The sequence below is a fragment of the Dendropsophus ebraccatus genome, chromosome 12 (assembly GCF_027789765.1).
Source record: "Dendropsophus ebraccatus isolate aDenEbr1 chromosome 12, aDenEbr1.pat, whole genome shotgun sequence".
NCBI classification, from domain to species: domain Eukaryota; kingdom Metazoa; phylum Chordata; class Amphibia; order Anura; family Hylidae; genus Dendropsophus; species Dendropsophus ebraccatus.
The window spans coordinates 5,999,006-6,025,724 of record NC_091465.1 but is presented as its reverse complement, the minus strand read 5'-3'; the positions used below and the strand labels follow the sequence as shown (position 1 = coordinate 6,025,724).

At 45.5% G+C, this 26,719-nt stretch overlaps 1 protein-coding gene across 10 annotated transcripts in view; it reads right to left on the bottom strand.

The window, feature by feature from the left end:
• Positions 1–630: 630 nt before the first annotated feature.
• Positions 631–26,719, bottom strand: part of TP73 (tumor protein p73) — an 87,674-nt gene continuing 61,585 nt past the window's right edge. For 6 of the 10 annotated variants that reach the window (XM_069946433.1, XM_069946440.1, XM_069946438.1 and 3 more), the window contains 10 exons: positions 16,177–16,363; positions 14,766–14,881; positions 14,389–14,498; positions 12,835–12,983; positions 12,422–12,513; positions 10,938–11,062; positions 9,688–9,839; positions 9,412–9,544; positions 7,083–7,176; positions 631–3,020 (listed from right to left, as the gene is read on the bottom strand). In XM_069946433.1, coding sequence (XP_069802534.1) covers positions 2,700–3,020; positions 7,083–7,176; positions 9,412–9,544; positions 9,688–9,839; positions 10,938–11,062; positions 12,422–12,513; positions 12,835–12,983; positions 14,389–14,498; positions 14,766–14,881; positions 16,177–16,363 — 1,479 coding nt within the window. In that variant the 3' untranslated portion in view covers positions 631–2,699. The remainder of the gene's footprint in view (positions 3,021–7,082; positions 7,177–9,411; positions 9,545–9,687; positions 9,840–10,937; positions 11,063–12,421; positions 12,514–12,834; positions 12,984–14,388; positions 14,499–14,765; positions 14,882–16,176; positions 16,364–26,719) is intronic. The other 4 variants (XM_069946434.1, XM_069946435.1, XM_069946436.1 and 1 more) reach the window with 4 other exon arrangements.

Sequence of the window (26,719 nt, the reverse complement as noted above, 5' to 3'; positions counted from 1 at the left end):
ATTGGTCGCATTGGGCAGCCCCTCCCCTTTCCTGTATTATCTATACAAAGCGCAGTATAAATTAATACATGAGAAACCAATATAGAGGATTGTGATATAAAAGGCCCTGGTGTATGAGAACCGGTGCAGGCGAGAGGTGAATCAAACCAATCAGAGTCCAGCTTTCATTTTCTCTAATTGGTTGCCATGGGCATCAGACACGCTTTTTGCTTGCACTGGCCCCCAAGGGCCACAGTGAAATACGTGGACCGCTACATTCATATCTGAAACACAGACGCTATTGTGGTAAGGTACTGTACATGTAGAGGGCGCCAGTATTGCCCATAGCAACCAATCAGATCACTGCTTTAAAAACTGATCTTATTGGTTGCTATGAGCAATAGGGATATTTTAACACAATGGCCGCTGTTCTCACAGGTGATCAGAATTCAATTAGCAACCAATTAACCAATCAGAGGTTCTGATTCTATGAGACCAGGGTAACAAACATAAATGTAGATACAGGGTTGAGACCTCGCAGGTTTCACTGCAGAACAGCAACCAGCATGCGCTCAATGTAGTGTCAACCCGGGAAATTATATGCACGTCCCATTAAATTATATTATATATATATATATATATAATGTGTGTGTTAAAAACCAACCAGCAAATTGTCGTCTCAATTACCATCATCGTTCACCCAAATGTCACTCAGCAGAGACGTCTCAGACACCTGATCTCTAGACAGAGTTCACTGACTGAAATGAAGCACCTGATATGTTTGTACCTTTATAAAGATGTTTTTTTTTATCAACAGCGCCAGTCTTGTCCACAGGTTGTGTGCGGTAATGCAGTTCAACTCCATTCACTACAATGGAAAACACATCAACCTGGTAACATGGGTGGCGCTGTTTTTGCATGAGGCCATGTTTTTCTAGTCTTTAACCACAACCACATGATCCTAAAGGTGGCCGAATAGAAAATCTCATTAGTTATGATCAATGTTGGGCCTAGCTACTGTTACAGTATAAGGCAGGTGTGGTGGACAGCTGGGGGAGGGAATAATGCAGTATAACATAGGCAGCCATTTAGATAAATGGTTGTCTATGATCATACATGCATGGCTGCTCTCTGCACTGGTGAACACGAGGGATGTCATAGAGAAGAGTCACTAACAAATTGAATTGACAGGGCGGTCTTGATGGGACAACCCCTTTAAGAAGTCATCCTATGTACACATTACAGGCTAAACTCTAGTAACAAATAATAAAATCCTGTAGATTAGTTGTTTGGGACAAGATGCAAGTTAGCGACCCATTAAAGAGCCTGAAACATGACTAGAGATAGCTGCCAAACCAGAGACAACCACAGGTGGCGCCAGAGGGAACGTTTCTTTCTTCAGGCCTAACACTTATTTGAATAATGTTTCCCACAATGCATTGCCTATAATAGATTGATCTCCTCAAGGAGAGCCCCCACTTCTAAGGACAGGGGATCAGACAGTCTTAATGCCCATTAAAAATAAGATGTTTTTTTTTGTACCACCAGATTTTGAGATGTGACCGATGTGGTGGGTTTTGGGGTTCACATATTTACCAGTAGTAAGCCATGCCTTGAACTGTAAACCAAAGCAAAACGTCATGGTTCTGGCCTAATGTGACGTGCAGTGGTTTCCTACAGCAAAAACAAAGTCACAAAGAAATCCAACATGGCGCCCGGCTTGAAATGCAATGTGGAAACTATTATTATATATAACAATATCCTACTATACACAAGTCCACAAACACAACAGGTATCACAATCTTCTCCCAGTTCATTGTATCCATTCACAAACACCAATCATGGTATCATCGCCCCCTGTATCCGAGCCTTTGGCATCCGTATCCGAGCGTTTAACATCAGTCATCGTAATAAACAATTAAAAAACTCTAAAAGTTTTTATAAATCAGCAAGTCAAATAAAGCAGAGCTTGTGAATGTATAATATGGCATAGAAGGTACAGAGCTTTATTGGGGGGACTGCAGACCCCCCCATACACCGGACTAGGTGCCACTACTCTACAAACCATCAATACTTTATATTACAGATAAATAATAGAAACAAGAAGTTTCTGGGACCGAGGAGACGACATATTTACACCTCAGGTTACAGCCATAAATTACAGATAGTTTTGCCCCTAAAACGCAGCGGAATTGACTGAACCCGGTTATATATTTTCTTTTTCATAAAAACACCCTCTTGGGTGCAGGTCTTTAGATCTCACGTTTTGTAAAAAAAAACAAAACATGTTTTCAAAACCCGTCAGGAACGTCTATAACGAAACACAATGAACAGACAGCGGTATGAATACTTTCTTGGCAGTTCATTGGGGAGGAAGGTCCTCCATGTTCTACCCTCTGTAGTCTAGGGATACCAGTATCTCCCTAGTTTGGGTGAAGCCATAGAGATGTCCAGGATGAACTGTGAACCCCCCACAGGGATGTATCCGTGTACAGGGTACCTGCTCAGCATTGGCGTCCTTCGGTTCACTCTTTTGGTGTGCAATTATAAATATCTACAGAGAGAAGCATCATCTCTGCTCCTGGATCATCTCCGAATCATTGACCCACCAGAGAGAACCAAAGTGAAGCCGCCACCACTGCACCTCTGGCCTTGGCTTCCGATTGGAATCATTCACTTTTGGCTTCATCAGTGTAATTTTTGGTCAGTGTCCTCCATTATTAGTTAATATCAGATTCTGCAAACTCTTCTTTTATAGACTGTTTTCGCGCCTTGCAGTCAGGTAAATCAAACCCAAAGTCCGCCCAGTCGTCGGCTCCGCTCCGGTTGGGAATGGTGATGGTGTGTCGCACTCGAAAATGTACGGCTTCCATGACGCGCTGGCGCTGGAGCTCTCCGGAGCTGCCTATGGAAATGGTGGAAGCGTTACTGCTGGATCGGATCAGCTGTTGGGCTCCGTAGTCGTGGCTCTTGTTCAGCTCTTGGATCCCTCTCCATATCAAGCCTTTATAGTGCTCGGGGATCTTCAGTGCTCCAAGATCCTGCAAGAATAGACAGAAGAGCTTAAGACGGGCCCGGAATATCCCAAAAACATTGGCAAAAATGGAGAATATTGATGAGAGTGAGGGGAAGACTGCGACGTGATGTCATATGTGACTACGGACAAGCTATGCAAAGGTGGCAGAATGTAACCGGTGGCCCAGCTGGCTCAGAGTCACAGTGGTGCTAGATAGCGGGCTGCCATTCTAACTCCTCCCCATTGGCCTCTGACTGCAGACAATGCTCCCCAAAGTCACATCAATATGGCGGTGTCTTCAGGCTGGAGCATGTGCGGCATCTGGTAACACCTACCATAAAGGCCTCCTCTCATTTCCTCCCCCCCATAACATTTGGGTCTCTCTGCTTATATAGCACAAAAACACCTAAAGGAGAACTCCACTGTTTTCCAACATATTTACAGATCTCACCGCTAAATAGATAATTCTGCCCATTTCCTGTGCATTGTGGGAGGAGCTCAGAAGGCAGATACACAGCCAGGCGGGGTTAGCTGTTAAGTCACATGACTGACAATTGGGTGGAGCTACACTGCACACAGAGTTATTCCATGTTTTCTGTAGATTTCCTCTAAGGATCTGTTTTGATTTTTTAATGCTATATACTAAACAAAGAGACGATGATTATGATGAAGGGTGAGCGTGCGGGGCCTTGAATCCAGACGTTTACCTGTCATCTAGTAAAGCAAGAAGCAAAAGCTATGACCGTGCAATACAACAAACACAGAGCAAAGCCACTGACACGATGCTGTAGGACGCTAATAATGTGTTACTATGTAGGAAATGGGGAAAAGTCAGGTCCCTGGGTATGTTAGAGAACTGTACGTACAATTGTACTAATATAGAGCTAGCGAAATCAAACTGGAGGCCTCTGGGGCGGCGCTCTGCTGCTCTAAATGAGACCAAAATTGGACACTTCAGATGAAGTCTTTGCTATTGAATAAATTCTTTGAGATAGGTGGCGCTATATGTAAATCATGCTACAAAGGTCCAATGTGTTTCCAACGCCGCAGTTTCCCACGACTGAACACATTGCCAGCCAATGCCGTCCTTAGTATCTTACATAGTACAAGGAAAAGAAGCAGCACACAGCAAAGTTGGGTGCCAGCAGGAGAGTCTTGACCAATGCTCAATTAGTATATATGCGCACATGGAATGCTGTGATATGTAACCACAATAAATTCATGTTTATTCACCTGAATCTGCGGAGTGCCGTGGGATTTCCTGTTATATAGTATCTTAAATAGATGAGGGTCTGACCTCATAACCAGAAGTCACATGAGGTGAGTGCGGAGGCCAAACTGCTGGGAATAAACGGCCAATCACCCGCGCATCTGTGAAAGCCTCAGTTTACACAAATACCATACAGCGCCACCTATCAGCAACTTTTTATACTAAAACGTTTGATTTCATAAATATCTCACCTGATTGTCATTTGGAGCAGCAGAGCGCAGTTATGGACATTGTGCACATGACGTCGCAGCCAATCACATGACCCCTGAGGCCAAAGACTGGACAGGTGCACAGAGTATGTTACATCTACCCAGCAGGGCGGCACCACTGGAGCGGCAGCAAATTAAGGGTAAGTGAAGTTTTTCATTTATACATTTATACATTTTACAAATTAGAGGCCGGTGTTGGAGATGGAAAAGACGGACATGTAGTGTGAGAATGAATTAGGGTGATTCTGGGTGAGAAGTGGATATGGGAGGCCTGGATTTGGACTATGGTTTATGATGTCTTTCCCATTATACCTGCAGAGAGTCACATTAGCTGTGTGTTCCTGGTGACCACCAATGTTTACACCATAGAGCAGCCCAATAGTAGTCACCAGAGCTGCAAGTCCAAACCTTCCAAGTGGACAAGCCCTCTAAGTGATCGCTCTAAGAACTAGCCCTGACTGGTGCTATTTAATATAAGAATAAGACCCAATGTACTACTCTTGTTTCTTAGGAATTACAGATTTCTGTCAGGATTGGAGTCTGGGTAACAGATGTTAAACTAATATGGTGGAATGGCTTTTTAACATGGTGGCAGAAGGAGGAGGAATGGACATGTTGGATTTACCATGTCTGATCGGTTTGTTCTCAGGGAGTCTGGTAGATCCTCAGCTCAGCTTAGTGTGCATGCGTATGGGGAGCAGAGACAGCTCTCTTATGTGTATGGGGAGCAGAGACAGCTCTCTTATGTGTATAAGGAGCAGAGACAGCTCTCTTATGTGTATGGGGAGCAGAGACAGCTCTCTTATGTGTATGGGGAGCAGAGACAGCTCTCTTATGTGTATGGGGAGCAGAGACAGCTCTCTTATGTGTATAAGGAGCAGAGACAGCTCTCTTATGTGTATGGGGAGCAGAGACAGCTCTCTTATGTGTATGGGGAGCAGAGACAGCTCTCTTATGTGTATGGGGAGCAGAGACAGCTCTCTTATGTGTATGGGGAGCAGAGACAGCTCTTATGTGTATAAGGAGCAGAGACAGCTCTCTTATGTGTATGGGGAGCAGAGACAGCTCTTATGTGTATGGGGAGCAGAGACAGCTCTCTTATGTGTATGGGGAGCAGAGACAGCTCTCTTATGTGTATGGGGAGCAGAGACAGCTCTTATGTGTATGGGGAGCAGAGACAGCTCTCTTATGTGTATGGGGAGCAGAGACAGCTCTTATGTGTATAAGGAGCAGAGACAGCTCTCTTATGTGTATGGGGAGCAGAGACAGCTCTCTTATGTGTATGGGGAGCAGAGACAGCTCTCTTATGTGTATGGGGAGCAGAGACAGCTCTCTTATGTGTATGGGGAGCAGAGACAGCTCTCTTATGTGTATGGGGAGCAGAGACAGCTCTCTTATGTGTATGGGGAGCAGAGACAGCTCTCTTATGTGTATGGGGAGCAGAGACAGCTCTCTTATGTGTATGGGGAGCAGAGACAGCTCTCTTATGTGTATGGGGGAGTCAGTGTAGACAGCTCTCTTATGTGTATGGGGAGCAGAGACAGCTCTCTTATGTGTATGGAGAGCAGAGACAGCTCTCTTATGTGTATGGAGAGCAGAGACAGCTCTCTTATGTGTATGGGGAGCAGAGACAGCTCTCTTATGTGTATGGGGAGCAGAGACAGCTCTCATGTGTATGGGGAGCAGAGACAGCTCTCTTATGTGTATGGGGAGCAGAGACAGCTCTTATGTGTATGGGGAGCAGAGACAGCTCTCTTATGTGTATGGGGAGCAGAGACAGCTCTTATGTGTATGGGGAGCAGAGACAGCTCTTATGCGTATGGGGGGGTCAGTATAGACAGCTCTCTTATGTGTATGGGGGGTCAGTATAGACAGCTCTCTTATGTGTATGGGGGGTCAGTATAGACAGCTCATGTGTATAGAGTAATCAGTATAGACAGCTTTCTTATGTGTATGGGGGGGGGGGGTCAGTATAGACAGCTCATGTGTAGAGAGTAATCAGTATAGACAGCTCTCATGTGTAGAGAGTAATCAGTATAGACAGCTCTCTTATGTGTATGGGGGGGTTAGTATAGACAACTCTCATGTGTATAGAGTAATCAGTATAGACAGCTCTCTTATGTGTATGGGGGGGTCAGTATAGACAGCTCTCATGTGTATAGGGTAATCAGTATAGACAGCTCTCATGTGTATGGGGGAGTCAGTGTAGACAGCTCTCTTATGTGTATGGGGGAGTCAGTATAGACAGCTCTCATGTGTATGGGGGGTCAGTATAGACAGCTCTCTTATGTGTATGGGGGAGTCAGTATAGACAGCTCTCTTATGTGTATGGGGGAGTCAGTGTAGACAGCTCTCTTATGTGTATGGGGGAGTCAGTATAGACAGCTCTCTTATGTGTATGGGGGAGTCAGTATAGACAGCTCTCTTATGTGTATGGGGGAGTCAGTGTAGACAGCTCTCTTATGTGTATAGGGTAATCAGTATAGACAGCTCTCTTATGTCTATCCTTACGCTATACAGTGACAGCTAATGTCGGCTCTGCACTATGCTGCGTGTGACTGTCAGTCCCGGAGCCTTATTGCGTCTGAGTCCCCCTCCAGGCATTTACCTCCATAGTTAGGTTCTGCAGGTGGTATATATTCTGTAAACCTTGTGATGTGAAATACTCGATGCAGTTTGGACACCCCAGTCCTGTCAAAAAACTGCAGAAACAAAAAAGGGTGGAAAAAATAAAAGGCAGAATTAACTAACAGACAAACCATCGGTTCTCATAACAGGACATGAAGTTTACAGAGCGGTCTGTGCCAATCAGGGGCAGCGCCGGGAGCAGAGGAGATGCTGTAACCAACAGCGACCAGAGGGGCAGAAGAAGGTTCTAGAAGGAAACATTTCACTGCTAGAGAGGCCATCAGGACATCTGACTATATAAAAAGGTTTCCTCCATGCCCTCACTGTCTTCTGTCAAAACTGCAATCCTATACTTACCCTGTGTTATACTCCAGAGCTGCACTCACTATTCTGCTGGTGGGGTCACTGTGTACATACATTACATTAGTGATCCTGAGTTACATCCTGTATTATACCCCAGAGCTGCACTCACTATTCTGCTGGTGGGGTCACTGTGTATATACATTACTGATCCTGAGTTACATCCTGTATTATACTCCAGAGCTGCACTCACTATTCTGCTGGTGAGGTCACTGTGTACATACATTACATTACTGATCCTGAGTTACATCCTGTATTATACTCCAGAGCTGCACTCACTATTCTGCTGGTGGAGTCACTGTGTACATACATTACATTACTGATCCTGAGTTACATCCTGTATTATACCCCAGAGCTGCACTCACTATTCTGCTGGTGAGGTCACTGTGTACATACATTACATTACTGATCCTGAGTTACATCCTGTATTATACTCCAGAGCTGCACTCACTATTCTGCTGGTGGGGTCACTGTGTATATACATTACTGATCCTGAGTTACATCCTGTATTATACTCCAGAGCTGCACTCACTATTCTGCTGATGGGGTCACTGTGTACATACATTACATTACTGATCCTGAGTTACATTGTGTATTATACTCTGTGTACATACAGTATATGAGGGGTGAACTCTACTATGGCCAGAATCCCATGGGCAGTGAATGGAGCGGTGGCTGAACCTACACACTTTCACTACATTCACTCGGGGGGGGGGGGGCTTCCATTATCAAGATTTGTGGAGGTCCTTACCGGTCAATTATCCCGTCCTGTGGATAGAGAATAACCTTGGTGTAACAAAAGCCATTTCTATATTGGGACACAAGAACAGGACTACTACTGTGTGGGGGTATAAGCTGGGACACTACTCCTGTACGGGGGCTAAAAGGCGGATCTAACTACTGTGTGATGGCACAAAGGAAATGAATAATGTGTATGGAGTAGAGTTCAGCAAACTTCGAGCACGTTCAAATCCAAGCGTGCAGTATTTGATTAGCAGTGGCCGCTGAAGTTGGATGCTGCCTATGGCCGTAATTAAAGGAGTACTCCGGCAAAAATCTTTTCCTTTCAGATCAACTGGGTTTAGAAAGTTATATAGATTTGTAATTTACTTCTATTTAAAAAAATCTCCAGTCTTCCAGTACTTATCAGTTGCTGTATGTCCTGCAGGAAGTGGTGTATTCTCTCCAGTCCGACACAGTGCTCTCTGCTGCCACCTCTGTCCATGTCAGGAACTGTCCAGAGCAGGAGAGGTTTTCTATGGGGATTTGCTGCTGCTCTGGACGGTTCCTGACTCCCTAGGGCTGCATCCAACTTCTGCTGCCACCGTTAATAAAATGCTGCACACTCGGATTTGGACAAAGTTTGCTCAACTCTAGTATAGAGCACAAAAGTCAGCCTTACTACTGTATGATGGTCCTACAATATAACTCTGCGGAGCCTAAGGGTGGCGCTATTAGTGTCTGGGGCACTATGGAGAAGAGGGTGTGAAGAGGGACAAAGGATGCTGGAAGCGTATGGAGCCCTTTCCCCCGTTTTCATCAGTATGACCTCACCCGCCCTATTATGTGTTTTTATATGGTTAAAAAATTATAAAAACCAGAATAAGAGCAGAATGCAATAATACCCCTGCGGGAAAAGAGAACTCATCCGTCCGTATAAAATCCCAGTTCTGCTGTAGCCTGCCTGCCTGTTAGAATCCCCAGACTATGGGTCATGTCCCTACACGGTCAGTGTATATAGAGTAGGCCTTACTGTGTGTTCATCATGTACTGAGTGTGTTTTATAAGGTTTATGTTCTAGGTAGTATATCGCGCTGTATATGACACGCCTGTTACCACGCCAGCACTTTAGAGGGCGCTCTACTTTCGGTTAGTTTACAGAAAATGCATCTACATTGGATTTGTGCGAGGAAAGGGTGGACAAGCGAGTAGCGGAGCAGGAGGCCTACCTGACAAGGCTGGGGTCAGCATTGTAGGGGGGTGGGGGAGTGCAGTGTGACCCCGATACCATAGACTGTGAAGAGTGAGCCCCATTCATCTCCCCATTAGGTTGCATGGAGTGGTTGTTCAGCATATTAGAGCCTGGAAGCAGAGGAGGAAATCACAGCGTTACATGTATGTGGGCATCCGAGATGGTGAATGAGAAATCACATCAACTGAGATGGACATGCAATGCCGAGTCCTCTCAATCTCTGCTTAGTTTGAGGGGTAACAAATATCCTTACCCATGGGTATCATCCCCGGGGCAGTGTTTGCGCCATGCTGGTTGGGCTGCCCCACGAGCTGGTTGACGGACGGCAGCTTGTTGATCCCTCCGTGGACTTTATTCATTGGAGGTATGACCGGGCCGTAGGACGTCTGTGACTGCAGGTGGGCACTGGAAATAAGTACATGAGGTTAAAGCATCCTACATACAGAAGAAGTGGGGGCCCCTGCTGCCTCTATGTAGATCGTCAGCGATGGGGTACAGAGGGGGTCCCATTCCCTGGGGGCTCCAACTGTCTCTATGAAGATAGTCAGTGATGGGGTACATGGGGGTCCCATCCCCTGGGGGCTCCAACTGTCTCTATGTAGATAAATAGTCAGTGATTGGGTACAGGGGGTGTCCTATCCCCTGGGGGCTCTTACTGTCTCTATGTAGATAAATAGTCAGTGATGGAGTAAAGGGGGGGGGGGGGTCCCGTCCCCCGGGGGGCTCTTACTGTCTCTATGTAGATAGTCAGTGATGGGGTATAGGAGGGAACCCGGTCCCCTGGGGGCTCTTACTGTCTCTATGTAGATAGTCAGTGATGGGGTATAGGAGGGAACCCGGTCCCCTGGGGGCTCTTACTGTCTCTATGTAGATAGTCAGTGATGGAGTAAAGGGGGGGGGTCCGGTCCCCTGGGGGCTCTTACTGTCTCTATGTAGATAGTCAGTGATGGGGTATAGGAGGGAACCCGGTCCCCTGGGGGCTCTTACTGCCTCTATGTAGATAGTCAGTGATGGAGTAAAGGGGGGGGGGGGTCCGGTCCCCTGGAGGCTCTTACTGTCTCTATGTAGATAGTCAGTGATGGAGTAAAGGGGGGGGGGTCCGGTCCCCTGGAGGCTCTTACTGTCTCTATGTAGATAGTCAGTGATGGAGTAAAGGGGGGGTCCGGTCCCCTGGAGGCTCTTACTGTCTCTTTGTAGATAGTCAGTGATGGAGTAAAGGGGGGGGGGTCCGGTCCCCTGGGGGCTCTTACTGTCTCTATGTAGATAGTCAGTGATGGGGTATAGGAGGGAACCCGGTCCCCTGGAGGCTCTTACTGTCTCTTTGTAGATAGTCAGTGATGGAGTAAAGGGGGGGTCCGGTCCCCTGGAGGCTCTTACTGTCTCTATGTAGATAGTCAGTGATGGAGTAAAGGGGGGGTCCGGTCCCCTGGAGGCTCTTACTGTCTCTATGTAGATAGTCAGTGATGGAGTAAAGGGGGGGTCCGGTCCCCTGGAGGCTCTTACGGTCTCTGGAGCAGCTGCTGCTGTTGCTGTCGGTAGGAGTCCACCAGCTGCTGCGGCACCAGCTCCACCAGCTCCAGACTTTCCTTTATCTTCATTAGGATTTCAAAGTTCTCCCGACCCCGAACCTGAAATACAGAACAGAGGAAATCAGGAACAACGGGACAGAGGACCATCCGGAGCACTCAGATGGGAGCCTGCAAGACAGACACAACCTACAGGACAACGTATTACTGCAAGGGCACATCTACTGTATGTCTGGACTGACACTCACAGAGGGCACATGTATACTGACTGACATGTATAGGCCGCTACTTTACAGACATGTACACATTGCACAATCACAGGCATGTATAGGCCTCTCACTAACATCTATACATTACATATTTACTGATATTTATACAGCACACCATTACTGACATGTATACAGCACACCATCACTGACATGTATACAGCACACCATCACTGACATGTATACAGCACACCATCACTGACATGTATACAGCCTCCCTTACTGACATGTATACAGCACACCATCACTGACATGTATACAGCACACCATTACTGACATGTATACAGCACACCATTACTGACATGTACATAACTCTCCCTTACTGACATGTATACAGCGCACCATCACTGACATGTATACAGCACACCATAATTGACATGTATACAGCACACCATCACTGACATGTATACAGCCTCCCTTACTGACATGTATACAGCGCACCATCACTGACATGTATACAGCACACCATCACTGACATGTATACAGCACACCATTACTGACATGTACATAACTCTCCCTTACTGACATGTATACAGCACACCATCACTGACATGTATACAGAACACCATTACTGACATGTATATAGCCTCCCTTACTGACATGTATACAGCACACTATTACTGACATGTATACAGCACACCACTACTGACATGTATACAGCACACCACTACTGACATGTATACAGCACACCATCACTGACATGTATACAGCACACCATTACTGACATGTATACAGCACACCATCACTGACATGTATACAGCACACCATCACTGACATGTATACAGCACACCATTACTGACATGTATACAGCACACCATTACTGACATGTATATAGCCTCCCTTACTGACATGTATACAGCACACCATCACTGACATGTATACAGAACACCATCACTGACATGTATACAGCACACCATTACTGACATGTATATAGCCTCCCTTACTGACATGTATACAGCACACCATCACTGACATGTATACAGAACACCATTACTGACATGTATATAGCCTCCCTTACTGACATGTATACAGCACACCATTACTGACATGTATACAGAACACCATTACTGACATGTATATAGCCTCCCTTACTGACATGTATACAGCACACCATCACTGACATGTATATAGCCTCCCTTACTGACATGTATACAGCACATATTTACTGACATGTATACCGGTCAGCTTTACTCACAGGGACATAGTAGATCTCCTCCTCCCCGTGGCGTCTCTTCTTGATGTTGGCACCCAGAGCGGGGACTCCCTGGGGACTCTGCTTACACGCTGCTAATGAAGGAAAATCCATTTTATAATAAATCCAGAGACATTTGGGGATTAATCAAAAATGGTAAAAATGCAGAAAAATAAGATGGAAATGATATTAAATTGTGATCAGAAAAAAAAGATGGTGAGATTGTATGACAGAGTCTGATAGTGTGTGGTGTCAGGTGACTGATGTTCTGCTTCTGTGTTCTCTGAATGAGGAAGGAAAAAGGACCTAAAGTGTGTGAATGATTTCCTGCTGCGGTGTAATACCCCTATAGAGCACCGGAGGGCAGCAGAGAGACAGGCAATCACATGGGATGGAATGAAATAGACGGCTCGTACACTCACTGCGCTTGTGGGCATTGCCGTTTTTGGCCGCTGTTTCGTTCAATGCCGCCTGTTCCCTGAAGTGATCTTCATCTGCTTTCCGGTCTCTTCCTGGACAAGCACAAATACGACCTTCAAATGACCTTCTGCCCAGTACTTGTCCACTACGAAACAAAACAATTTTTTTGGAGGACTGGCCAAGCTGAATGTCATCTGCCTGATCATTTAACCATCGAGGAGGCAAGCAGCCATCACAAAACATGAACGCTCCTCTGAGCCGAGTGTGCATGTGTATGGGGGAAATGCTGGGCTTTCTAATGTGTATGGCTACTGAAGATGAGTGAACTTAAAGCATGTTCGGGTTCATCCGAGCCCAAAATCTTGGCCTTTGATTTGTGGAGGCTGAAGAAGTTGGATGCAGCCCTAGGGAGTCCTGGAAAACATGGATATGGCCATAGGCCTAAGGCTGCATCCAACTACTTCAGCCTCCACAAATCAAATGCCAAGAGTTTGGGCTCGGATGAACCCGACCGTGCTTGAAGTTCACTCATCTCTAGTAGCCATTTTACGGTTGTGTTCTAATGTTCAGGTTTTTGATGCATTTTATTTTTATTTTTTTTAAGAAAAAAACCTGGGAGTGGATTTAAAAAGAGAAGAAGCCTCGATCTTTCCTGTATACTTGTTGTCTATGATTTCTGGCTTTGGCTCCAAACAATGCATGACACATAGGAGATGGCACATAGGTCCATACACTGGGACATGGCAGGAGATGACACATAGGTCCATACACTGGGACATGGCAGGAGATGACACATAGGTCCAATAGGTCCATACATGACATGGCAGGAGATGACACATAGGTCCATGCACTGGGACATGGCAGGAGATGACACATAGGTCCATACATGACATGGCAGGAGATGACACATAGGTCCAATAGGTCCATACATGACATGGCAGGAGATGACACATAGGGCTAATAGGTCCATACATGACATGGCAGGAGATGACACATAGGTCCATACACTGGGACATGGCAGGAGATGACACATAGGTCCAATAGGTCCATACATGACATGGCAGGAGATGACACATAGGTCCATGCACTGGGACATGGCAGGAGATGACACATAGGTCCATACATGACATGGCAGGAGATGACACATAGGTCCATACACTGGGACATGGCAGGAGATGACACATAGGTCCAATAGGTCCATACATGACATGGCAGGAGATGACACATAGGGCTAATAGGTCCATACATGACATGGCAGGAGATGACACATAGGTCCATACATGACATGGCAGGAGATGACACATAGGTCCATACACTGGGACATGACAGGAGATGACACATAGGTCCATACATGACATGGCAGGAGATGACACATAGGTCCATACATGACATGGCAGGAGATGACACATAGGTCCATACATGACATGGCAGGAGATGACACATAGGTCCAAGCATTGGTTCCCTGTGTGAGGGGGTCTTGCACCCTGTATGAGGGGGTCCTGCACACTGTATCAGGGGCTCAGGACATTAATAATGTGAGGGCCACTCACTCTCTGGTCTCCAGAGTGATGATAATCAGGATGGGTCTTCTGTTCATCCCTCCAACACAGCTGCTGTTACACATGAAGTTATAGAGGATGGTGGTGAACTCGGTACCAACCTAAAAGATGCAAGAAAACAATACAAGATGACAGTCAACAGGTGGATACACGGCCCCAGGGGGCTCCTATTTCTGCAAAAGTGATACAATATTCCCACTCCTGGTTTCCAGGATCTCTGCTTGCTGTCATGCAATATGGACCTTCATTGTTTGGATGGACACTGGTATGGGAGCCGAGCACCTGACATGAACTAAATGACAGTAAGCAGAGATACGGAAAACAATGGTTTACAGGAACATGGAGGAGAGACGGTGAGTGGGAGTTACCTGCGGCGGCTCATAGGGCACCATAACGCTTTGTCTACCAGTAACGGGATCGTCTACGTACTGGGATAAGTTGTTGCCCTCCACACGGATCAGGTGGCTGGCTGGTGCTGCTTGACCTGAGAAGTGAAATAAATCAGTATTAATACACACAGTGACCATTAGGTGGCGCTGCGGAGTACAGTGGGTTGAACCTCACTTTGGTAAATGGAGCCAGTAGAGGTCATCAGGTGAAGCGTCTAGCTGTGCGCTTCACTCCCTGTCTGAGCACAGGAGATTGGCTCCATTGTCCACAGTGTTTGCTATCTCTCCAAAACAGTGTGCTCACATTATTACTTAAACTTTCAGGAAACTTACTAATATAATTTGGATTTGATCTATTTAAAAATCTTCAGTCTTCCAATACTTATCAGCTGCTGTATGTCCTGCAGGAAGTGGTGTATTCTCTCTAGTCTGACACAGTGCTTTCTGCTGTCCATGTCAGGAACTGTCCAGAGCAGCAGCAAATCCCCATAGAAAACCTCTCCTGCTCTGGACAGTTCCTGACATGGACAGAGGTGGCAGCAGAGAGCACTGTGTCAGACTGGAGAGAATACACCACTTCCTGTAGGACATACAGCAGCTGATAAGTACTGGTAGACTGGAGATTTTTAAATAGAAGTAAATTACAAATATGTTTAAATTTCTGAAACTAGTTGATTTGAAAGAATAAGATTTTTGCCGGAGTACCCCTTTACTGTTTTTCAAGACTAGGCTGATAAGTATTGGAAGGCTGGAGATCTATATAACTTTCTAACACCAGTTGATTTGAATTTTTGGGGGGAGTACTGCTGCAGGCTGCTGGAACTTGTAGTACCTGTTGCACGACACTGCACTAAATTGTGCTTTTTTGGTGGTAATTACAAACCTCACCCAGATCCACCGAAGACCCAGCAGCACTGCCCACCATAGATGTAGTGGGTGAGAGGATTTCTGCTACCTGGGTATCTGATATAGCGATCATCACTATGACTTGGGATCAGTACCAGGTTCTAGCGGGGGGGGGTCCCAAGCTCCAATCTGCTTTGTGTTCCTCGTTAATCACAAATAATGAAATATCCTGCACCCACTCACCAGGTAGGAATATGTCGGCACATGTGGTGCAGCTTCCCAGGCCTCCGATGCCACACACACAGCTGGGAAACCACCGAGGAGACCTGTCACATGATCATAGGGATCTCACATGTCAATTCCCTACAGCACAGGTGTCAAACACACAGCCCTCCAGCTGTAGCACACCTACATTTCCCATCATGCCTGGGCCATAGCCATAGCTCCCTAGTGGTCATGCCATCTTTGGACCTCCCCCCCTTGTTTTTATCATTGTGGTGGTCCCAGGTCAGTGCCCCCCCTGCAGGTTACAGGCCCCTCTTACCATCATTGAAATCTCGTCCCAGCTCATGGTTGGGGCAGCGCTTTACGACCTCCGTCACGTGTTCTGCTTTCTTGTAGACCGGCATGGCCCGGATGACGGTGCCGGGTGGAGGAGGGCCGGCTACTTTGATCTGGATGGGGCATGTCTTGGCGATCTGGCAGTAGAGCTTCTTCAACAAAGGGGAGTACTACAAGAAACAGAAACCTGAGGGTTAGAGCACATAGATATCCGAAATGTTGGCAGTACAAAGATTTACAGGCTGCAGGGAACTCCATATATGCCGTATATCTGCACATTATGACGGCTTTTCTCCCTGTTACAGTATGGTCTCTACATTGGAGAAACCTGCGGCTGAGTCTCCTTTCATTTTTATTCACACAAGTCAATAGGGCAAGTTAGTCAACCTTTCTCTTCTCATACAAATTGTGGTCGGTGACTGCAGAATCAGACTACACTTGCTGTGTTTGTAGTCTGTAACCATGGAGACACATTGCCCTGCACAGTAATTATACACAAAAGGGTGGGAAATTTTTTTAATAAGGACTATTGGCAAAGTTTCTAAATTTTTCTTCTGCTTTAGATGTGGCGGCTAAGGTGTGCCTCCCCTCTAACAATGAACCAAAATGTGAACCTCCCCTTTAAATGAGTCACTCTTCTGTATAAAGGGGATGTCTTTTTTTCCTTACAGTCATACCATATGCTGGAAATGCTTAAAGCTGTATGTGAATATTATACACCATTAAAGATTATCGGCAGCGGGTTGGGACAAGTCGCACGTCTTATAGATGATCCCAAATATTCACCTGGAGCAGAGACCATGCCCGGATCCTCACACGGATCCTGCCAGGGCAAGTCTGAAGAAACTGGATAGTAATGGTGCGGGAAGGGCACAAGAAGGTGGTCCCTATAGCTCATATAATGGTATACAGAGGGAAGGCATCTTCTGGGTTCTGTAGCTTCTTGTAGTCTGACACAGTGTTCTCTGCTGCCACCTCTGTCCATGTCAGGAACTGTCCAGAGCAGCAACAAATCCCCATAGAAAACCTCTCCTGCTCTGGACAGTTTCTGACATGGACAGAGGTGGCAGCAGAGAGCGCTGTGTCAGACTGGAGAGAGTACACCACTTACTGCAGGACATGCAGCAGCTGATAAGTACTGGAATCTATATAACTTTCTGCCACCAGTTGATTTGAAATTTTTTTTATGGGTGGCGAACTACCCCTTAAACGCCAGAGGAGCCGTACATATATCAACATGACACTTTGTGAACGGAGAAATAGTTAATGATTTTAAATCTGAAGACTATTGGAAAGTTGGAAAACTTAAACAGCCAGTAGGTAAAGCTTTAAATAGAATCTAAGGATGTAGCAGAGCTGTATGCCGCTTTACATAGGACTGCATTCCCTTTTGGTCTCTGCTCCATGGTCGCCTGCCTATACAGGCAGCTTCTCTGGTGTTTTCTTGCAGCTATCAATCTCCTTCCTGTCTGCAGGCGCGTTCCATATAATAGCAGCTAATTGGAGGAGTAATTGGCCATTAGCCTCCGCACTGTCATCCTGGCCCGGAGGGAACAGCTGGATGGACACCGAGACCCATCGCAGGATCATCTCAGGGTTGTGGCGAGAGGCCAGACAACAAGGTCTGATGCATCCAGTGCAACATTACCGATACCCCCCCCCCCAAAAAAATTCACATCCCATGCAGACATTTCTGCACACAGGCCTGTCACTTTGGCTGGGACAGGCCGGGGTGCGTTTTTTTTTTGTGTCTAGTCCCGGCTACAGGTCTGATGACCAATCTAATGTCCATTAAATGGGTACTCCCCCAAAATCTTTTTCTTATAAATCAACTGGTATCAGAAAGTTAGATGGATTTGTAATTTACTTATTGAAAAAAAAAATATATATTCCAGTACTTATCAGCTGCTGTATGTCCTGCTGGAAGTGGTGTATTCTCTCCAGTCTCACACAGCGCTCTCTGCTGCCACCTCTGTCCATGTCAGGAACTGTCCAGAGCAGGGGAGGTTTTCTATGGGGATTTGCTGCTGCTCTGGACAGTTCCTGACATGGACAGAGGTGTCAGACTGGAGAGAATACAGTACTGTAAGAAAGCGGAGCTGCCATTGGTCTATATATTCAGGACTCAGAAAGCGGAGCTGCCATAGGTCTATATAGCCAGGACTGTGAGGAAGTGGAGCTGCCATAGGTCTACATATCCAGGCCCATGTCACATATTTGCCTTTCAGGACTCAGGGAGAGCTGGGTGAGGCCATAATGGGACCATAGTGGTTGTCACTCAGCTTTCCCGGATGAGATGCCTGTGATGTGACGCCTTCCTGTCCAGGTGCTGCCAGCTGTCAGGTCTCGTCTATGGACCCTTTTCATGTAGACATTCCCAGACAATCCCGGACATGTCAGGGATATAAAGCTTTCCAGGAGAGGAGCAGTGTATGGTGGGGAGCTGTGCAGTCATTATGCCATGTTATGACACCGATAAAGCTCTGCTGTGCAGGAATAGTGCAGCCTGCAGGAGACACCCAACCCCCAACACAACATGGCTGACAACCCCATTGTGTAGGAACATCAGAGGGAACTGGGGCTGCACGTGATGTGGGGAGCAGAGAGCACAGCATGGGGGGCAGTACAGGCCTGATCACTGTACCCCGACAGATGGGGGCAGCAGGTAGAATCTGCACCAATATCTCATCAAGGTCTAATAGATATAGTGCAGCCATCTTTAAAGAGGGGTCTTGGACCTCTGTACTGTCCAAAAAGCGAATAGAGACGGCTGCACAGGTCTGTGACTTTCTTCATTCCCTTCAATGGAAACAGCTAAGTATTCTGATGGGAACCTCCCCACCCCCCATCTATCAGACATGTCATCTAAGGCGGGACTACTTTATATAGTATAAGTTATATAGATTTGTAATTGACTTCTATTTAAAAATCTCAAGTCTTCCAGTACTTATCAGCTGCTGTATGTCCTGCAGGAAGTGGTATATTCCCTCCAATCTGACACAGTGCTCTCTGCTGCCCCCTCTGTCCATGTCAGGAACTGTCCAGAGCAGCAGCAAATCCCCATAGAAAACCTCTCCTGCTCTGGACAGTTCCTGACATGGACAGAGGTGCCAGACTGGAGAGAATACACCACTTCCGGCAGGACATACAGCAGCTGATAAGTACTGAAAGACTGGAGATTTTTAAATAGAAGTCAATTACAAATCTATATAACGTTCTGAAACCAGTTGATTTTGAAGAAAAAGATTTTCCCTTGAGTACCCCTTTAACATCCAATAACACTGAGCTGAGCACTCCTCTGAAGCCTCATAGACAAAGAATGGAGTACTGCCTGGAGAGTAAGGAGACCGCTATACACCTTAGCCCGCAGGTGTCCGGCTTGCGGCCCACCAGCTGTTGCCAAGCTAAAGCTTTGGCTGTCCAGGCATGATGGGAATTGTAGTTTTGTAACAACCGAAGGGCTGCAAGCCGGACACCTGCGGGCTAAGGTATATGGCGGTCTCCTGACTTTCCCCTGACAGATAATGCCAGAACGTCAATGCCTCTTCCTTTTGTTTCTTCAAAGATAACCAAAAAAGTCGGGCAATGGCTTTCTTTCTTCTTCCCAGTGAAACGTGCGGCTGATGTAAGTGGACAAATAGCACCTAACATATACAGATATGGGGGGGGGGGGGAGCCCCTGTACATCTATGGCCGCCCTCACCAGATTGGACTCCCATCATTACAGAAGAGGGGGCACCTGTACATCTATGGCTGCCCTCACCAGATTGGACTCCATCATTACAGAAGAGGGGGCACCTGTACATCTATGGCCGCCCTCACCAGATTGGACTCCCATCATTACAGAAGAGGGGGCACCTGTACATCTATGGCCGCCCTCACCAGATTGGACTCCATCATTACAGAAGAGGGGGCACCTGTACATCTATGGCCGCCTCCGCCAGACGTGACTCCATCATTACAGAAGAGGGGGCACCTGTACATCTTTTGCCGCCTCCGCCAGACGTGACTCCATCATTACAGAAGAGGGGGCACCTGTACATCTATGGCCGCCCTCACCAGATTGGACTCCATCATTACAGAAGAGGGGGCACCTGTACATCTATGGCCGCCCTCACCAGATTGGACTCCATCATTACAGAAATGTGGGGGCACCTGTACATCTATGGCCGCCTCCGCCAGACGTGACTCCATCATTACAGAAGAGGGGGCACCTGTACATCTTTTGCCGCCTCCGCCAGACGTGACTCCATCATTACAGAAGAGGGGGCACCTGTACATCTATGGCCGCCCTCACCAGATTGGACTCCATCATTACAGAAGAGGGGGCACCTGTACATCTATGGCCGCCTCCGCCAGACGTGTCTCCATCATTACAGAAGAGGGGGCACCTGTACATCTATGGCCGCCCTCACCAGATTGGACTCCATCATTACAGAAGAGGGGGCACCTGTACATCTATGGCCGCCCTCACCAGATTGGACTCCATCATTACAGAAGAGGGGGCACCTGTACATCTATGGCCGCCCTCACCAGACGTGACTCCATCATTACAGAAGAGGGGGCACCTGTACATCTATGGCCGCCCTCACCAGATTGGACTCCATCATTACAGAAGAGGGGGCACCTGTACATCTATGGCCGCCCTCACCAGATTGGACTCCATCATTACAGAAGAGGGGGCACCTGTACATCTATGGCCGCCCTCACCAGACGTGACTCCATCATTACAGAAGAGGGGGCACCTGTACATCTATGGCCGCCCTCACCAGACATGACTCACTGACAGATGAGTCTGCGGCGTCTCTGATTTCCATCACTTGCCGCAGTTATCAATATGGATTAGCTCAACACTTTGTTTTCGACCCAACAACAACAACAAGGAGGTCCCTGAGGATCCGCTAGCCAATGCGTCCTAACACATCGGAGCCGATAACATCGCGCTTATCTGCGGCTTTTGTCCGGACTTGTCTGTTTTGGGTTATTTTATTATTTTATTTTTTTTGTTGAAAGGAAATGATTTGCCCAAACAATTACATTTTCCCACCCATCACCCCCCACCCCCCCTCCGCTACGATACATTCCAGTCTGTGCAAAGACGACTAAACCCGACTTGCCTTTCAATGTAATCATTAGATCCGAGTGAAAGCCACCAAGAAGCTCCGGAGAGAGGGAAGGAGCCGCCGGCTGTTAATTCTTTTTGCACTCCTACCAGGCAGCTGTATTTGTGTCCTGGGACAGGTTGGGACAAGATAGCGCCATGGCGGTGATAATAATGTGTCTGTCATCCCACTCCGGCATGTAGGATCTTGAAAACCGCAAATACCGTTAACTGGCTTGAGCGAATCTGTTACGACAGATCCTGGAAATAATGCTGGGATTGCAGAACATATCTGAAGGGTTCAGTAACAGGCAGGAATAATATTACCTTGTTTGGTGCTATCCTATAAGGGCACTGGTCACAGGCTTAAAGGGTATGTCCACCTCAGCATCCCTTACAACATTAATCACAATGTACATACATTACTGATCCTGAGTTCCATCCTGTATTATACCCCAGAGCTGCACTCACTATTCTGCTGGTGGGGTCAATATGTACATACATTACATTACTGATCCTGTACTGATCCTGAGTAACATCCTGTATTATACTCCAGAGCTGTACTCACTATTCTTCTGGTAAGGTCACTGTGTACATACATTACATTAGTGATCCTGAGTTACATCCTGTATTATACTCCAGAGCTGCACTCACTATTCTGCTAGTGAGGTCACTGTGTACATACATTACATTACTGATCCTGAGTTACATCCTGTATTATACCCCAGAGCTGCACTCACTATTCTGCTGGTGAGGTCACTGTGTACATACATTACATTACTGATCCTGAGTCACATCCTGTATTATACTCCAGAGCTGCACTCACTATTCTGCTGGTGGGGTCACTGTGTACATACATTACATTACTGATCCTGAGTTACATTCTGTATTAAACCCCAGAGCTGCACTCACTATTCTACAACATACTGTATATTCATCTCCTATGTTTGGAGTTGTGTAGATAAATGATGCTGTGATCATGTACAGATACAGGGTAGTGTATAGAATCAGGGAAACCATAGCAGCAGCCCGGATATAATCACCGGGGTCGGCTCCTGTTGTGTATACAGCGCACACAATACATCTGTCTACAAGCTGACAAACTGCCCGGCACCTGCTGTGTTGTCCCAGCGCACAGAGCTGTAATTATACCCCAGGGGCAAGAGGCCCAAACATCTCAACTATTGTCAGGGTATCCAGAGCATCCCTGGCTGCAGATCCCTCCCTAACTATCCCACAGTACAGGGACAAGGCACAGAGGGATGGATAGATCGATAGATAGATAGATAGATAGATAGATAGATAGATAGATAGATAGATAGATAGATAGGAGATAGATAGATAGATAGATAGATAGATAGATAGGAGATAGATAGATAGATTAGATAGATAGATAGGAGATAGATAGGAGATAGATAGATAGATAGGAGATAGATAGATGATAGATAGATAGGAGATAGATAGATAGATAGGAGATAGATAGATAGATAGATAGATAGATAGGAGATAGATAGATAGATAGATAGATAGATAGATAGGAGATAGATAGATAGATAGATAGATAGATTAGATAGATAGATAGGAGATAGATAGGAGATAGATAGATAGATAGATAGATAGGAGATAGATAGACAGACAGATAGATAGATAGGAGATAGATAGATAGATAGATAGGAGATAGATAGATAGGAGATAGATAGGAGATAGATAGATAGATAGATAGATAGATAGATAGATAGATAGATAGATAGATAGGAGATAGATAGATAGATAGGAGATAGATAGATAGATAGATAGGAGATAGATAAATAGATAGGAAATAGATAGATAGATAGATAGGAGATAGATAGATAGATAGATAGATAGATAGATAGATAGATAGGAGATAGATAGATAGATAGATAGATAGATAGATAGATAGATAGGAGATAGATAGATAGATAGATAGATAGATAGATAGGAGATAGATAGATAGGAGATAGATAGATAGATAGATAGATAGATAGATAGATAGATAGATAGATAGATAGGAGATAGATAGATAGATAATAGATAGATAGATAGGAGATAGATAGGAGATAGATAGATAGATAGATAGGAGATAGATAGATAGATAGATAGATAGATAGATAGATAGATAGGAGATAGATAGATAGATAGATAGATAGATAGATAGATAGATAGGAGATAGATAGATAGATAGATAGATAGATAGATAGGAGATAGATAGATAGATAGATAGATAGATAGATAGATAGATAGATAGGAGATAGATAGATAGATAGATAGATAGATAGATAGGAGATAGATAGATAGGAGATAGATAGATAGATAGATAGATAGATAGATAGATAGATAGATAGATAGATAGATAGGAGATAGATAGATAGATAATAGATAGATAGATAGGAGATAGATAGGAGATAGATAGATAGATAGATAGGAGATAGATAGATAGATAGATAGATAGATAGATAGATAGATAGATGATAGATAGATAGATAGATAGATAGATAGTGTTCCCCAGTATATATGTCCCAGCAATTGGGAAGTTCTATACATACAGTGTCCTGTGCTTATTATCCAGTGTTTAACCCTTCATCAGATCTTTTTCAGTTACAGCTTAATTATATGAACTCTTTTCCCAACAATTTTGCGATGTGATCAGCATTACCAGGCTTCATCATGTGATCAGCATTACCAGGCTTCATCATGTGACCAGCATTACCGGGCTTAATCCCATCTTTTATGACATCATGATCACATGATGAAGCCCGGTAATGCTGATCACATGATGAAGCCAGGTAATGCTGATCACATGATGAAGCCAGGTAATGCTGATCACATGATGAAGCCCGGTAATGCTGATCACATGATGAAGCCTGGTAATAATGGTCACATGATGAAGCGTGGTAATGCTGATCACATGATGAAGCCTGGTTATACTGGTCACATGATGAAGCCTGGTTATACTGGTCACATGATGAAGGCCAGACATTAAACTTAGGGAAAACTGCAGAACCCACATAATGAATTAAGTTCTGATTATATAAAGAAACGCAACAAAACTGAGAATGCGTCAACCCAGACTTACAGGGCATACTATCCTGGCAACAACACAACCCCCCCCCCAAAAAGATGGCCACTAATTTGAACATGTATGTCAGTCTATTCCTACACCAACAGGACACATATACATGTACAGGAAATATATACACGTAAATACATGTACAGGACACATACATGTACAGGACAAATATACATTCACAGGACACACATACACTGACAGAACAAATATACATGTACAGGACACATGTACAGGACACATGTACATTCACAGGACACAAAGATAGACACTACAAAGTTTATTCTCTGCTGCAAAGTGTCAAAGAGGCGTTCCCAGACTCCAGAGGGCGGTAATGTCTCTTCCCTACACCTGCTTGTTGGGATCGAAGGGGGAGCAAGGAAGTTTTACAGCTCTGAGCACCTCAGGAGTCTGGGAACGCCTCTTTGACACTTTGCAGCAGAGAATAAAAACCTCTCTCTATATTCTGGAAAAGCTAAATCCCATGGAGGGTCTGAGACTTCACTGATTAATATGCAAAATAAACAGTTCACTTATCTCTGCATATACATATATGTGATACAGTATCTATCCATCCCCTATCTATCTATCTATCTCCTATCTATCCCCTATCTATCCCCTATCTATCTATCTATCTATCTATCTCCTATCTATCTATCTATCTATCTATCTATCTATCTATCTATCTCCTATCTATCTATCTATCTATCTATCTGCTATCTATCTATCCATCCCCTATCTATCTATCTATCTATCTCCTATCTATCTATCTCCTATCTATTATCTATCTATTTATCTATCTATCCATCCCCTATCTATCCATCTATCTATCTCCGATGTTTTCCTGGTTCCTGACAGGATCCTCTGTATACTCTCTAGAGTTCTGTGGATTTCACCCCTTGGCCTGTACTCTTTGATAGTGACCAGACCGTGAAATCATAAAGCGGAGAAGTGTTTGCTGTGTATTTATGAAGATTAGGCTGATAAAACAATCCTGCCTGGTAGGATCAGCAGTGATGGCTGTGAAGCTGGATACAAGCCCCGGCAGCTCTACGCAGCATCCCATCCTTGTAGATCCCAGGCCCAGCATGTCCCATCATGTACACCAAGAATCTCGCTGCACTGCGGAGAGGGGCTACACATGGCCCAGGTGCCAAAATCTCATTTACAATGTTTGCAGCACCTCTTTCCTCCACATTAGCATCAGGAACGATTTACGGCCAAAACACATTCAACCCAATGAATGTGAGTAGATAAACAAACCGGAAGGTGTCTCCCATAGTCTGCATAGCTACAGGTGTGCAGGGGCGCCAGTCACAACCGGTGTCTGAGCTCCTCTGCCACATAAGAAGACACCAGTATAAATAATGGCACATAGTAAGTGGGGGGTCCGGTCACACCTATCCCACTGGGGTCAGGGGCCATGTAAGGTGGGCCAGTACTGGACTTTGGATATGTTGTTGCCCATGGTGAGACTAACAATTCCTTCCATATCTATTCCGTCTCCTTCCCCTAGTTCTCAGCTGCTGCTTTCTGCTGAAGACACAAAAATCTGTGTTTGAGCTTTTCTCTCCGTCTCCCCCTCCTCCCCCCTCCCTTCTGAGATGGCTGATGTAAATAAGTCTTTGGCAGGCTGTATCTGCAACATTGTAGCTTCTTTGTAATGCTGGGAGGATAAATCAGAGTTCATTAGTAACTTGTCAGATTATCCCTCCCGGCATTACAAAGAAGCTACAATGTTGCAGATACAGCCTGCCAGGGACTTGTTTACATCAGCCGTCTCAGAAGGGAAGAGGTGTCCCTGTAAAGAGTTTCTATTGTTTGGCATCAGACCCCACTCATCTCTAAAACTTACCAGGCAAAGCGTGTGGTTAAAAGGGTTCATCCAGAATTAGAAAAACATGTCCTCTTTCTCCTAGTAACAGCTCCTCTCTTGTCCCTAGTTTGGGTATGGTATAGCAACTCAGTTCATTGAAGTGAATGGAGCTGAATTGTAGTACCACATGTAACCTGAAGACAGGGGTTGCACTGTTTTCACAAGGAAGTAGCTGTGGCTAACCCCTTTAAGCAATCCTCTCTGTGACTTGCTGCATGAGATGTGCTCCATAGACTTATACTAGAGATGGAGATCGCAGGAAGCAGAGAGGGAAACGTTCACAGCTATATCTAGAGATCATGGGGGTCTGAATATCCAATATACATAATGGCAGCCGTTTTGGTTGTCACCCAGCCTTCGCACCCAGACCTTATAACTAGTAAGATGACTTTACTGATATCCGACTTGTTTATCTTTCTAACCAGTAAAATAAATCTCTATTATACGGCGGCATCCGGAGTGCG